This window comes from Neofelis nebulosa, chromosome 15 (genome assembly GCF_028018385.1).
Source record: "Neofelis nebulosa isolate mNeoNeb1 chromosome 15, mNeoNeb1.pri, whole genome shotgun sequence".
Lineage (NCBI taxonomy): Eukaryota > Metazoa > Chordata > Mammalia > Carnivora > Felidae > Neofelis > Neofelis nebulosa.
In genome coordinates this window covers 18,683,878-18,698,212 of record NC_080796.1, presented here as the reverse complement: position 1 = coordinate 18,698,212, position 14,335 = coordinate 18,683,878, and the positions used below count along the sequence as shown (strand labels likewise).

The 14,335-nt window shown below is 41.0% G+C and overlaps 1 protein-coding gene and 1 long non-coding RNA gene across 2 annotated transcripts in view; one reads left to right on the top strand and one right to left on the bottom strand.

The window, feature by feature from the left end:
- Window positions 1–14,335, top strand: part of F5 (coagulation factor V) — a 77,981-nt gene that overhangs the window by 24,312 nt on the left and 39,334 nt on the right. The window contains exons 4-7 of the mRNA XM_058700999.1: window positions 6,670–6,882; window positions 8,093–8,236; window positions 10,664–10,885; window positions 12,377–12,542. Of these exons, the coding sequence (XP_058556982.1) occupies window positions 6,670–6,882; window positions 8,093–8,236; window positions 10,664–10,885; window positions 12,377–12,542 (745 nt within the window). The remainder of the gene's footprint in view (window positions 1–6,669; window positions 6,883–8,092; window positions 8,237–10,663; window positions 10,886–12,376; window positions 12,543–14,335) is intronic.
- Window positions 8,497–12,974, bottom strand: LOC131495850 (uncharacterized). Its single transcript, XR_009254158.1, has 3 exons — window positions 12,698–12,974; window positions 9,737–9,817; window positions 8,497–8,941 (listed from the first exon to the last, which is right to left on the bottom strand). It is a non-coding gene; the product is annotated as an uncharacterized LOC131495850 (long non-coding RNA).

Here is a 14,335-nt window from a genome sequence, read left to right as displayed (position 1 = left end):
CTTGAGGGTTTTTATCAAGGAAGAATGCTGTATTTTGTCAAATGCTTTCTCTGCATCTATTGAGAGGATCATGTAGTTCTTGTCCTTTCTTTTATTGATGTGATGTATCACATTGATTGTTTTGCAGATATTGAACCAGTCCTGCGTCCCAGGTATAATCCCACTTGGTCGTGGTGAACAATTTTTTTACTGTATTTTTGGATCCGGTTGGCTAATATCTTGTTGAGGATAATTGCATCTATGTTCATCAGGGAAATTAGTCTATAGTTCTCCTTTTTAGTGGGGTCTTTGTCTGGTTTTGGAATCAAGGTAATGCTGGCTTCATAGAAGGAGTTTAGAAGTTTTCCTTCCATTTCTATTTCTTGGAACAGCTTCAAGAGAATAGGTGTTACCTCTTCTTTAAATGTTTGGTAGAATTCCCCTGGAAAGCCATCTGGCACTGGCCAGATGTTTTTTGGGAGACTTTTGATTACTAATTCGATTTCTTTACTGGTTATGGGTCTGTTCAAATTTTGTATTTCTTCCCATTTCAGTTTTGGTAGCATATATGTTTATAGGAATTTGTTCATTTCTTCCAGATTGCCCATTTTATTGGCGTATAATTGCTCATAATATTCTGTTATTATTGTTTTTATTTCTGCAGTGTTGGTTGTGATCTCTCCTCTTTCGTTCTTGATTTTACTTATTTGGGTCTTTTCCTTTTTTTTTTTTTTTTATCAAACTGGCTAGTGGTTTATCAATGTTGTTAATTTTTTCAAAGAACCAGCTACTGGTTCTTTCATCGATCTGTTCTACTGGGGTTTCTTTGTTTGTTTCTTTCTTTCAATAGCATTGATTTCTGCTCTCTTCTTTATTATTTCCTGTCTTCTGCTGGTTTTGGGTTTTATTTGCTGTTCTTTTTCCAGCCCTTTAAGGTGTAAGGTTACATTGTGTATCTGAGACCTTTCTTCCTTCTTTAGGAAGGCCTGGATTGCTATATACTTCCTCTTATGACCACCTTTACTTGTCCCAGAGGTTTCGGGCTGTGGTGTTATCATTTTCATTGGCTTCCTTGTACTTTTTAATTTCCTCTTTAACTTCTTGGTGAGCCCATTCATTCTTTAGTAGGATGGTCTTTGGTCTCCAAGTATTTGTTATCTTTCCACATTTTTTCTTGTGGCTGATTTCGAGTTTCATAGTGTTGTGCTCTGAAAATATGCAGGGTATGATCTCGATCTTTTTGTACTTGTTGAGGGCTGATCTGTATCCCAGTATGTGATCTATTCTGGAGAACGTTGTAGGTGCACTGGAGAAGAATGTGTATTCCACTGCTTTAGGATGAAATGTTCTGAATGTATCTGTTAAGTCCATCCAGTCCAGTGTGTCATTCAAAGCCACTGTTTCCTTGTTGATTTTCTGATTAGATGATCTGTCCATTGCTGTGAGTGGGGTGTTGAAGTCCCCTGCTGTTACGGTATTATTATCAATGAGTTTGTGATTAATTGATTTATATATTTGGAGCATATATTAATTGATTTATATATTTGGAGCATAAACGTTTACAATTGTTAGGTCTTGTTGGTGGATAGACCCCTTGATTATGATATAATGCCCTTCTTCATCTCTTGATACAGTATTTTAACGTCTAGATTGTCTGATATAAGTATAACTACTCTGGCTTTCTTTTGGTGACCATTAGCATGATAGATGGTTCTCCATCCCCTTACTTTCAATCTGAAGGTGTCTTGAGGTCTAAAGTGGGTCTCTTGTAACAGCATATAGATGGTTCTTGTTTTCTTATCCATTATGTTACCCTATGTCTTTTTATTGGAGCATTTAGTCCTTTGACGTTTAGAGTGAGATATGAATGTATTGTCATTATGTTGCCTACAGAGTTGGAGTTCTGGTGATATTCTCTGGTCCTTTCTAGTCTTTGCTGCTTTTGTTTTTTGTTTTTGTTATTGTTTTTGTTTTTTGTCTTTTCTCCCTTCAGAGATTTCCCCTCAAAATTTCTTGCAGGGCTGGTTTAGTGGTCATGAACTTTTTAAATTTTTGTTTGTCTGGGAAACTTTTTATCTCTCCTTCTCACTTGAATGACAGCCTTGCTGGATAATGAATTATTGGCTGCATATTTTTCTGATTCAGCACATTGAATATATCCTGCTATTCCTTTCTGGCCTGCCAGGTTTCTGTGGATTGATCTGCTGCAAACCTCATCTGTGTTCCCTTATAGGTTAAGGACTTTTATTCCCTTACTGCTTTCATGATTCTTTCTTTGCTTAAGTATTTTGTGAATTTGACTATGATGTGCCTTGTTGATGGTCGGTTTTTGTTGAATCTAATGGGAGTCCTCTGTGCTTCTTAGATTTTGATGTCTGTGTCTTTCCCCAGTTAGGAGAGTTTTCCACTATGATTTGCTCCCATAAAACTTCTACCCCTTTTTGTCTCTCTTCCTCTTCTGGGACCCCTAGGATTCTGATGTTGTTCCTTTTTAATGAGTCACTGATTTCTCTAATTCTTAAATCGTGCTCTTTTGCCTTAGTCTCCCTCTTTTTTTCTGCTTCATTGTTCTCCATAAGTTTGTCCTCTGTAGCGCTGATTCACTGCTCTGCTTCAACCATTTTTGCCACCGTGGCAACCATTCAAGATTGCAGCTCAGTTATAGTATTTTTTATTTCATCCTGACTTGCTTTTACTTCTTTTATCTCTGCAGAAAGGGATTCTAATTTATTTTCAACCCCAGCTAGTATTCTTATTATCGTGATTCCAAATTCTGATTCAGACATCTTGTTTGTATCTGTGTTGATTAAGTCCCTGGCTGTCATTTCTGCCTGTTCTTTCTTTTGGTGTGAATTCCTTTGTTTCATCATTTTGAAGGAAGAAAAGGAATTAATAAAGTAAAACAAATTTAATTAAAAACAACACAAAAAAAAATCAAATAAAGAATGCTAGATCCTAGGTGTATTTTGGTCTGGTTGTTGAAAGGAGCTTGGTAGATTAGAGAAAAAAGGTGAAGGAAAAAAAAGGAAAAAAAGAAGAAAACGTTTGAAGTTTTGAAAAAAATGAATACAGTGAAATAGAATAAAATGAAATGATAGAAATAAAATAGAATTTAAAAAATTTACAAAAAGGTAAAAAATATAGTAGAAAAATTAAAGACAAATCTTTTTAATAAATATGGAAAATAAAAATAAATATCTTCTCTTTATTCAAGAATAAGAAAAAAAAATTGAATAGATGGATCAGCGAACAGACTGAAGTATGATTGAAATTACATCGGTTTCCCCTGGAAGTCAAACTATGAAGTACTTTATAGTCTGCAAACTAGGCAGGCAGAGAGGTCCTCAAGAGCACGGTTGGCCCAGTTGGGTGGGGCTTAGTGTAATGACTCTGTTCTCCACTAGATGACACTGCTTAGCTTTCTGGGGTGGATTGTTGTGGCTCATGTAGGCAGGTATGCGCATGTGTGGGAGAGGTGAAAATGGCATCACCCAGCTACCTAGTCTCTAGTATCAGAACTCTGTGCTCTCCCTTGCCGGCAATCAAGCACCCCTCCTTTGTCTCGGGCTTCCGTCCACTCCCAGCTTTTACACTGTTCATGACCAAGCCATCAGCCTGCCAGGCGGCACCTCCCTCCTGAGTTTTATCTCAGATGTGGCGGTGTTTCCCAACCCCTCACTTCTGTGGGACTGTGATCTTGACCTGCCCAGACCTTCTGGGGGAGGGTCTCATTGAGCAATGGCCTGGTGGCTGCCTGCCTCCAGGAACGTTCATGGGACTGTGTTGCTGCCGATGCCCAGATACTCCAGCCGGGTGCCCGCCTGCCCCAGAAAAAGTTCATGTGATTGTGTAGCAGCAGCGTTTCAAGGATTATGGAAAATCACAACACACATCTGGCACCAGGCTTCACCTTTAACGACCTTGTTCTAGCACCAGCGAATGTGGTTGTTCTCTGGGGTCCACTGGGACCTTTGCCTGTGGGTTGGCCACATAGCCTCTACCAGGTATCCTTCCTGCAGGGGAACCGCCTCTCTCCCATGTGGCCTGAGGACCCCTTGGACCTCACTCTTTGCTCCCGGGGATTTGCCCTTCCCACCAGAGCACCACCAGGTATCGAGCTACAGAGTTTCAGACTTTGTGCTCCTCCTGTTTGTAGAGTCTTAATGGAATTTAAACCCTCTCCTTTCTCCCTTTTGTTTGTTCAGTCCCTTGCGTACTCTTCCTTTTCTCTCCAGATGCTTTCTGGGGGGGGTGGAAGGGGTGCCTTCCCGTACTCTCCCCCCGTCTCCATCCTCTCTCCACAAGCAAAAACAGCCTTACCCTCTGCTGCTTCTCTCTCCCCCAGTTCACCTCTCCGTGCCATGTACCTGCTGAGTTGTGTGGTTCAGGTTGTGCAGATTGTTGTGCTAATCCTCAAATCCGTTTTCTAGGTGTGCAGGTTGGTTTACTGTTGATCTGGCTGTATTTCATGGATGAGAGACGCACAAAAACTTCCATGCTGTTCCGCCATCTTGGCCCCTCCCTCTATTGCAAATTTCTTATAAGTGAAACGATACCATATTATCTGATGGTAGACTGAGGTGCTAAAGTTGTATCTTGTAAACTGAAGGGCACCACTAAGAAAACAAAGCGAAGTTAATAAAATAAGTGGAGATAAAAAGAAACTATAAGAAAATACTCAAGCCAAAAGAAAGCAAGAAAGATAAGGAATAAAGACATGATGGATAAATAGAAAACAAGAGCAAGATCATAGACTTCCACTCAACCATATCAATAATTACATTATAAGCAAATGGGCAGAACACTGCAACTAAGAGACAAATTGTAAGACTGGGTAAAAAGAAACACCCTACTATGTGCTGAATTTGAGAAATCCACTTTAAAGACAACGACAGGACAAAGTAACAGATGGAAAAAGATCTAGCATACTAACACTAACAAACACAAGGGGGTGTATAATGTGTTTTTCCATTTGTATGTCCTTATGGGAAAGAAAATTACAATGACAGAAAGCAGAGCAGTAGCTGCTGGGCCCAGAGGGTAAGGGAAGGTGCTGACTGGAAATGGCACAAGGAACCTCCTTGAGATAGAACTATTCTGTACCTTGATTGTGGAGGTAGCTCTACAACTATGTACATTTGTCAAAATTCAGCAAATGTTCTACTTAAAATTGGTGGATTTGATTGTATGCAATTTATACTTCAATAAAGATGATAAAAGGCAGAAAAAGAGAGAGGAAGGAAGGGAGAGAAGGAGGAATAAAGAGACGAAAAGGAACAAGGAAAGAGAATGGAAGGGAAGAAATCAATCCTTTGTTTTCAAAAAGCACAGTCACTTCCGTAAGAATAGCTTGCACTGGCCCTTTACCCCATCACGTAAAATGTTTTAGTCCTTTTTCCTGATCCTAATTGTCTGCCAATGTCTACACTCTGATGATCTCCCTTCCGCCTCAAATTTGTCAAGCTGCTGCACTGAACAAGAGAAATTCTGGCACCAGATAGTGATAATGAAACTTTCACTAATTAAACGCGGCACACCTCAGGCACTTGGCTGTCTACAACACTGACCTCTCCCCTTCCTGACCTCCTTTGCTTCATCTCTGGCCACATCTTCCTTTTGTTGTTGAACGCCCCGCCCAAGCCTTTGCCCCTGTTTTCATCTTCAGAATCCTAGCTCCCTCTCTTCAATAAGGAAGACCCATTTGTACATCCCCCACCAGTCCGGAAAGCCAAGTACGTACATAAGCCAAGTACGTATGTTAGCGGTCGGTTTTCAGGTACACAAGAGACAGGAGTAAGACATCTGAACTTCAGAAAGTAGACACATTTCATACTTGCAAGGGCAGCTAGACTGCACAGAGGAGCTGGACTCGGAGGATCTGGGGAAAGTGAGACTGATCAGTTGGTGGAAGCGTGATACAGCGATCAGACAGGGCTGAGGGTGGCAGAGGTTGGGAAGAAGATACGAAATACAGAAGAAACACAAAACAATATGGAAACAGCTCTGGGTATACTCCCAGCCCATGCTAATAGGAAGTTAAATGGAAGATGTCTTATCAAGCACCACAGAGAAAATAGAAATAGAACTCATTCTCTTGGGGCGCCTGGGTGGCTCAGTCGGTTAAGCGTCCAACTTCGGCTCAGGTCACGATCTCACGGTCCGTGAGTTCGAGCCCCGCGTCGGGCTCTGTGCTGACGGCTCGGAGCCTGGAGCCTGCTTCCGATGCTGTGTCTCCCTCTCTCTCTCTGCCCCTCTCCTGCTCATGCTCTGTTTCTCTCTGTCTCAAAAATAAATAAAACATTAAAAAAAATTTTTTTAAAAAGAAATAGAACCCATTCTCATATTCTGAGATGATTTACCAATCAAAGGTGATTCAGCTCTCTGATTTTATTTAAGTAATAATCATTTAGATACCCTGTAAAATTAACTTCTTAAACTTTAACAAAAATATACTCGTAGCATTTTTTATTCACCTCAGATCACTATGGATACAAAACCCTTACAACTGCGTAAACACAGAAGTGGGTATATGTAAATCTTTCCAACTAATGAAGGTCCACTGTGGAAAGGTATATACATCTCTGTAGAGATCGGACATTCCCCCATATTTGAAGAAGATGAAAAAAGATGAAAAGAAGATGACAAAGATGTCAGAAACTGTCCAGACGTTTTCACGCTTTTCTTCTCCAGGTGCGTCTTACTCTGACCACACATTCCCTGTGGAAAAGCTGGATGATGCTATAGCTCCAGGCCAGGAATATACCTATGTGTGGAATATCAGTGAGGACAGCGGGCCCACGTACAATGACCCTCCGTGCCTCACACACACCTATTACTCCTATGAAAATTTGGTACAGGACTTCAACTCTGGGCTGATTGGACCTCTGCTTATTTGTAAGAAAGGTAAGGAAAAATTAGCAACGATTAAGATGTTGAAAGGGTAAGAAGTGCTCTCATGGAATGAGGCTCGAGAGAATCTTGGTACCTTTTTGTAAATCAGGCAGAGGGAGAAGGGGGTGGGACGCCAGCTCTTTGCCTGACATTGGTTATCTGAGGGTTTGGAATCTTCGTGTTTCCCCTAATCCTTCCTTCATCTCAGTGCTGGGAGACTCTCCCAAGTAAACCTCTGTCTGAGAGCATGTTCCAATGCCCTGCCTGTGTGACCCTAACACTTACCTCAAGGCCAAGTCTCTTTGAAAGTGTACTGCAGCCTATATGTTGCTGAGAGTACTTGGAAAGAACGTAGACTAACGTACCTGAGGTTTAGGTTGGTAATTTGGTTTACAAACACACAAAACACCAGCTTCCTGTCTTATAAACAAGCTGAACACTTTGGGTGGCACGTTTCAAACATATTCAGTTGACTTTATAACAAAATTTCATCGGCTGGGCTTAGGAGCAAGCGTGAATTTTCATTTTACACCCCCAAAGGATTCAGCCCGTCTTCCATTAAAACAACAAAGTACCACAGCGAACTGCACTGTGGGAAATAATGTGATTGATTCAGCGTCTGTCTATACATACAGGCATACCGCATATACATACCTTCCTAATTCATTTGTTCACTGCACAAACACATGTTTTCACTGCCTGGCCTATCAAAGACACCGTGATGGCTCTGACAAAAGATATTTCAAACTTATAAAAACCTCTTCTTTTATTTGACTCTCAGCTGCGTTTCCTCCTCACATGAGAACGGATTAATCTTGACCTGCTGTCTCACTACACGTCCAGGCAAGATGGCTATATTAAACTTGAAACGTCCTTGGCCAACTGAGCTAACATACCTATTTATGGGCCTGTTGACACTGGAGGAAATAAACGCTTTTCCTGAAGCCTTGACAGTCCCAAATGTTTTTTCTCTGTGCCAGATCAAATTTGCCATTAAGTCCCCATTCCTCAAGGCTCTGAGGTATCCAAGAAAATACTGAAGGTGGATACCAGAATTTTAATAACCTTCTAGGCATTATTATTTGCTAAAGATGCTATTTTTTAAAATAAGAATTTCTTAAAGCTATTATGACTGCTTGCCTTAGATTTTTTTCCTATGTAGGAATACCTCACGAGAGTCTTGTGCCTAGGATGCTTAAAAAGCGTGTCTTTTCTTTTACAGGCACCCTGACTGAGGATGGGATTCAGAAGATGTTTGACAAACAACATGTGCTGATGTTTGCCGTGTTTGACGAAAGCAAGAGCTGGAGCCAGTCATCGTCTTTAATGTACACGGTCAATGGTTACGTGAACGGGACAATGCCAGGTAACCCGCGGGCCGCACGCTACCCGGCCACAGCAGCACCATTAGTGCCTTTGATCCCGCTGTTTTCCTTAAAGCCCCACGGAAGGTGACCATACTCATATTCGCTGTTTTTCAACTCCTAATCAGAAAGATAACATAATCGAATTCAGTGGTTCTCCAGATTCTATCATCCTTTTCTTTTTTTTCTTTTTTTCGTTTTTCTACAACAAATACAACAAACAACTGGAAGCTACCTAGGAGGAAGAGTGTGCAGCCTTATTATATGTAAGGTTCTGGGCAGGCATCACCTTGGCCTGTGCCTCCAGGAAGACCTCCAAGATATTAGCTCAGTCTCCTTCAGTGAGTTCTGTGGTCCCTGCTGCGTGGTGACCATGCCTTCTTCCACAAAGGAAGCCTTGCAAAACAGAAATTCAAGGTCAGTCCCTGGCAGGAAGGGTCAGCAGAAAGAATACAAGGAATACACGCACAGTGAAGGTTGATAGATTAGGAGAAGGACCCCACATACAAAACTACCACTGGCATTTCACAAGGTGATGGGTGAGGAATCGTCAATGGCATGTAGGAGGTTTTCTCTTTCCATCTGTATGGAGGTTCTTGTGGAAAAGCAAAATCATAGTCACTATTAAGAGAAAGAAAAACAACAAAACTGATTCCCATCCACACTTCTTCCCCCCTTCCAATAGAAATGACTTGGAACCAAAGATCCTGAGGAAAAAGAATGGAAAATGAGAATATTATTTTATTAAAGAAGTCCATACTTCTCAGAGGTCATTTTCTGTATCTGAAAATCACAAGTGCCTTTGCTTACTAAAAACGAAACTTGTCAAACTTGTTAAGAGTGGAGGTCCGGATATTGCTTTTAAATTGCATTCTGTTTCATTTGACTCTGTCTTCCCACCCGGGTTGTTACAAACATACTCTGATGACTCTGGTTTCTCCATTCAGAGTTCCAAAACTTAGTTAATTGCCCTCTATCTTAGGAGGTCTGCATTCAAGCCTTGCTCACTTCTCTAGCTTAGTGTGGCCCTTGGAAATCCATTGTCATTGTAAATGTGCCTATTTACAAAAATGGATCAACCATTTATCCTGGTGCAGAGGGGTGTGGAGGAATTTTCTTTTTTTACATATAAAGTAGCATTTCCAGTGCTATAATCCTTAGAGAGGAGTGGTCAAGGAGACATTGTATCTGTGTCCTGGAACAGTGAATCATTTGTGTAAATATGTAGAAGTCAAACAAAGGCAAGCTACATGCAAAAAAATTAGTAATTCGGTCAGGGCATCGAGTTTATGAATTTATAGTAAAAAAAGAGTATTTGGGCTTAGGAGAGGCAAGATAGGGGGTCATTAGTAGAAACTGAGAAAAGTTAATGCTGTGCAATTGTCTTTTGGAGCATGGTAAATTAAATATATGATAAATGCTAATACAGATGTTATCAAATGCTTAATTCAGCATAAGCATTTTTTATGGGGTAGATAAATACTTCCATCAAAGCCTCCTACCTTCTAGCTTCTTGCTTGCAGCTTCTAGCTTCTTGTTCTCATCCGTGATACTAGGAATCCTTGCCTGGTTACAATGGTCTCCTAAAAAATACAAGCCCCTCAGTCTCTCTGCAGGTAAGGGACTGATTCTCAGCTCCATAATGTCACATCTGGTAATTATGGATCTGAAATTTAAACCCCAAGTCAAGGATGGAAGGAGGCTTAGAATCTCCCACAGAGAAAATTAGCACGTTCCCAGTCACCGTGAGCACAAAGAAGGAGCCAAACTCAGCTTTTATTCTCAGTTTTCATTACTTCATCCACGAAATGCTCCTAGTGGCCTACTGCATTAAGGAGAGCCTATATCCCACAGAGGAATTCATTGCCTTGTCACTTAAACAATCAACAAGTGGTTAAAGAAGTGATTAAAAATGTCTTAAAGCATCGTCACATCTCTCCCTTAGGCAGAGCTTCGACCTCTATCCAGTTGAGAAGTTTATGCCCCTGAACTCAGCCTTATTGGAGGCTCTGGTGCCTCCCTCCAGTTGAGCCCAGATTGATTCTAGAGTGACCAGCTGCCCAGGCTTTCTCAGGGCTTTCCCGGTCTTAACACTAAAAGTCCTGCATTCTGGGAAACTCCTCAGGCCCAGGTGAACCAGGGTGGTTGGTGACCTACTTTCCCTCCCTGGCCTCATCTCTTAGCAATCCTTGTGTTTCTGAACTAACTTTCCTCATCTGTGGGCTCTATTCTTACCTCTCCATACCACTTGCTTGCCCGTCACTCAGATGTCTGCTTTGCTGGGGTAGGAACCACAACTGGAGTGTCTATACCCCCTGAAACAATGCCTGATGCATAGCAGGTGCTCAGTACATAGGTCATGAGTGATTTTTTTTTTTTTTATTACAAAGTGCTGACTGCCTGTTTCACTCCCCATCTCTCCCTCTCAGATATCACTGTTTGTGCCCATGACCACATTAGCTGGCATCTGATTGGAATGAGCTCTGGGCCAGAACTGTTCTCCATTCATTTCAACGGCCAGGTCTTGGAGCAGAATCATCATAAGATCTCAGCCATCACCCTTGTCAGTTCTACGTCCACTACCGCAAACATGACTGTGGGCCCAAAGGGCAAGTGGATCATATCTTCTCTCGTCCCAAGTCATTTTCAAGGCAAGAAATTCTTCCAAAGTTTTGCTTGTGAACATGGGATCCTTTCTTCCCAGGCACTAACTCCCTCATTCTCCTTTGCCCTTTCAAGCCACCCACACCCCAGACATATATGCTTAGTCCTGAGAACAGAATTTAGTTATTCTGCTCTTAGACTTAATATAACGCATGAGTTGGAGGAAGTGGGGAAGTTGACAAAGGCTTTTTAAAATGAAGCAAAAACTAAAGAGGGCTCTACTTCCTCAAAAGGAAAAAGAAGGAAGGAAATAAACTCATACATAGAGATATTCTTCCTGGGGGTATTTAGTATGTAGCTAAAGAAAAAAAAAACCTAGGTGCCAGAACAAATAAAACATCTGCAAGCACTATATAGAAGCACCAAGTTACAGAAAGTGCAGAAGATTTAACATGAAAAGATTATCTTTTATAACAAGATGAACACAAAGCCTGGGACAAGGAGGAACCCAATGGGTGTGTGTTTAATGGAAAAAACATAGAATTAAACTAGCTGAGCAGTGAGTTTAAAGAACATCAGTTGATTTTGGTGGGGAAAAAAAATCAGCCCAGGTTGTTATGTGGTATCATGTAAACACAGTAACTAATTGTTCTATTATTACACATTGTTGTTTTAAAACTGTTGGGGAAGAAGGGCGCCTGGGTGGCTCGGTTGGTTAAGCAGCCAACTTCAGCTCAGGTCATGATCTCGCAGTTCGTGAGTTTGAGCCCAGAGTCAGGTTCTTTGCTGACAGCTCAGAACCTGGAGCCTGCTACGGATTCTGTGTCTCCCTCTCTCTCTGCCCCTATCCTGCTTGTACTCTGTCTCTCAAAAATAAATAAATGTTAAAAAAGCTGTTGGGAAGAAGGTCTATATAAACAGAGACTAAAATGTAAGTAAATGATATCGCTATAGAAAATTATTTTGGTACCAAAACAATGTATACAAAAGCCAGACACATAAGAAAGGGACACTTTGATGGGGTCATTTAGTTTCCTGTTCACACTGAGCAGTCAAAATTATATTTGAAATCATGAAATTGTCATAATACCCCTAGGAGATAGAGTCCCAAATAATAAAAAACAACAAAACTAACATTATTAAGGCTAAGTGCTTTTTATATTAACTTATTTAATTTTTAACAACAATTTTATACAGTATGTACTATTATTATCATCTCCATTTTACAAATAAAGGGACAGATGACAGGGAAAATGAGAAATCAACAAGACCTAAGTCGTAAGATTTTAAGGATCTGGAAGTTACATTTTTTTCCTCTAAAAGAAGCAAAGGAAATCTTTCCAAATTTCTTCCCTAACCCATCCTCTCTTTGTTTTTTATTCTTGCCCCTTTCTCTACGGTGCTAAAAGAACTATAGACCAAAACGTTCAGAAGTTGCTTGAGCATTACTTTTACTGTTATTATTTAAAAGATTTACATTTTGACCAGCCTCAGTTTCTTCTCTCAAAATCTCTCCCTGCCCTTACATTCTAATTCAGCCGGGATGCAGGCTCATATAGACATTGCAAGCTGTGCAAAGAAAACCAGGAATCCTAAGAAACTAACTCGCGACCAGAGGCGGCACATGAAGAGGTGGGAATACTTCATTGCTGCAGAGGAAGTCATTTGGGACTATGCACCGATAATACCAGCGAATATGGACAAGTGAGTTTTGGGGGGTCTTAACCACTGTGTAAAGAAAGGTCCCAGAGTCCTAAAGGCATGGCGTGAACTGTCATGCACTGACATCTCTCAAGGGAATACATGTATTGGATTCAGGTCTTTTTGTACAAATCAACCCGGAATTACTCTAAACTCACCAAGGGAACTCCGCAGCGGCAGCGGTAGTGGCTAGTAACAGCAGCGATCACTTGTTGAACATTTTCTGTTAGTTTTACTTTAATGCTCCAGGTGAGACACAGCTTTTATTCTGTAGATTAGAAAGGCTGTCAGAAAGGGGGAGAAATTCAGAAGGGCAAGTAGCTCTCAAACGCTTGAAAAATCGTCTCACTCACCGTAAGAGAGCTGCAGATTACACTTCACTGAGATACTGTCTTCCGCCTCTCAGACCCACAAGTGCAGGTGATACAATCTGTCGGCAAGGCCGTGGGAGACGAGCACTAGCGCACATTGTTGGTGGAAGAGTACATTGGTACAGCCATTCTAGAGAATGATTTGGGAATACGCATCACAGTTACAAATGCATAGGCTCACAATTGTAAATGCATTGTACCCTCTGACCCAGCAATCTTGCTCTGGGAACTTACTGTATAGATATACTTGTTCACCTGTGAAATGGTGTACGTACTGGATATTTGCACTGTTAGTAGTAGCAAAAGTTTGGAAACCACCTAAAATGCCCTCCAATAGGAAATTAGTTTCATAAATTATGGCACGTCCGTATGATGGAATACTATGCCTCTGTTTTCATTTTAAAAAGAAATTTTTTTTAACGTTTATTTATTTTTGAGACAGAGAGAGACAGAGCATGAACAGGGGAGGGTCAGAAAGAGGGAGACACAGAATCCGAAACAGGCTCCAGGCTCCGAGCTGTCAGCACAGAGCCCAATGTGGGGCTCGAACTCACGGACTGCGAGATCGTGACCTGAGCCGAAGTTGGTCGCTCAACCGACTGAGCCACCCAGGCGCCCCATGTTTTCAAAAGAGGTTGCAATCACTCTCTCTATACTAATATAAAAGTTGTCCAAGATATATTTTTTAGATTAAGAAGTCAAGGGAGGAAAAAATGGCAGATTAGGAGGTCCCCCGATCGTATCCCTCCATAACAGTAGTAATTTGACAGCTGTCACAAACAAAAGTGCTTCTGTGAAAGCTTTGGAATCCAGGTAGGATTTGAGAAATTCCAGGATCTTCCCAGTGGAAGCCGAGACCAAGGAGAGATATTTTTAGAAGGCACCTCATGCTTAGGAGGTAGGTTTTCTGACAGTGCTCCCATCTACAAACTTGGAAACAGCTTTGTCCCATTTTGGACTCAGCCACTTGGACTCAGACCACTTGGTCTTTGTCTTGACACGAGCACCATTTGCCAAGCAGTTGACAAAATTCAACATCTTTTCATGATAAAAACTCTCAACAAGTAAGCTATGGAAGGAATGTACCTCCACATAATAAACCCAAAGCTAACATCATATTCAAAGAAAGCTTTTTCTGTAGGGTCAGGAACTAGACAAGAGTGAGTACTCTCACCATTTTTATTCAACATCTTACTAGAAATCCTACCCAGAGCAATCAGGCAAGAAAAAGAAATAAAAGACATTCAAATTGGTAAAGAAAAAGCAAAACTGTCTCTCTTTGCAGATGATAACTCTTAAGACTCCACCAGAAATCTATTAGAACTAATAAAAGTATGCAGTAAGTTGCATGATGTGAAATCAACGCATAAAAATAGGTTGCATTTATTAAACTAACAGCAATATATACAAAAAAGACATTAAGAA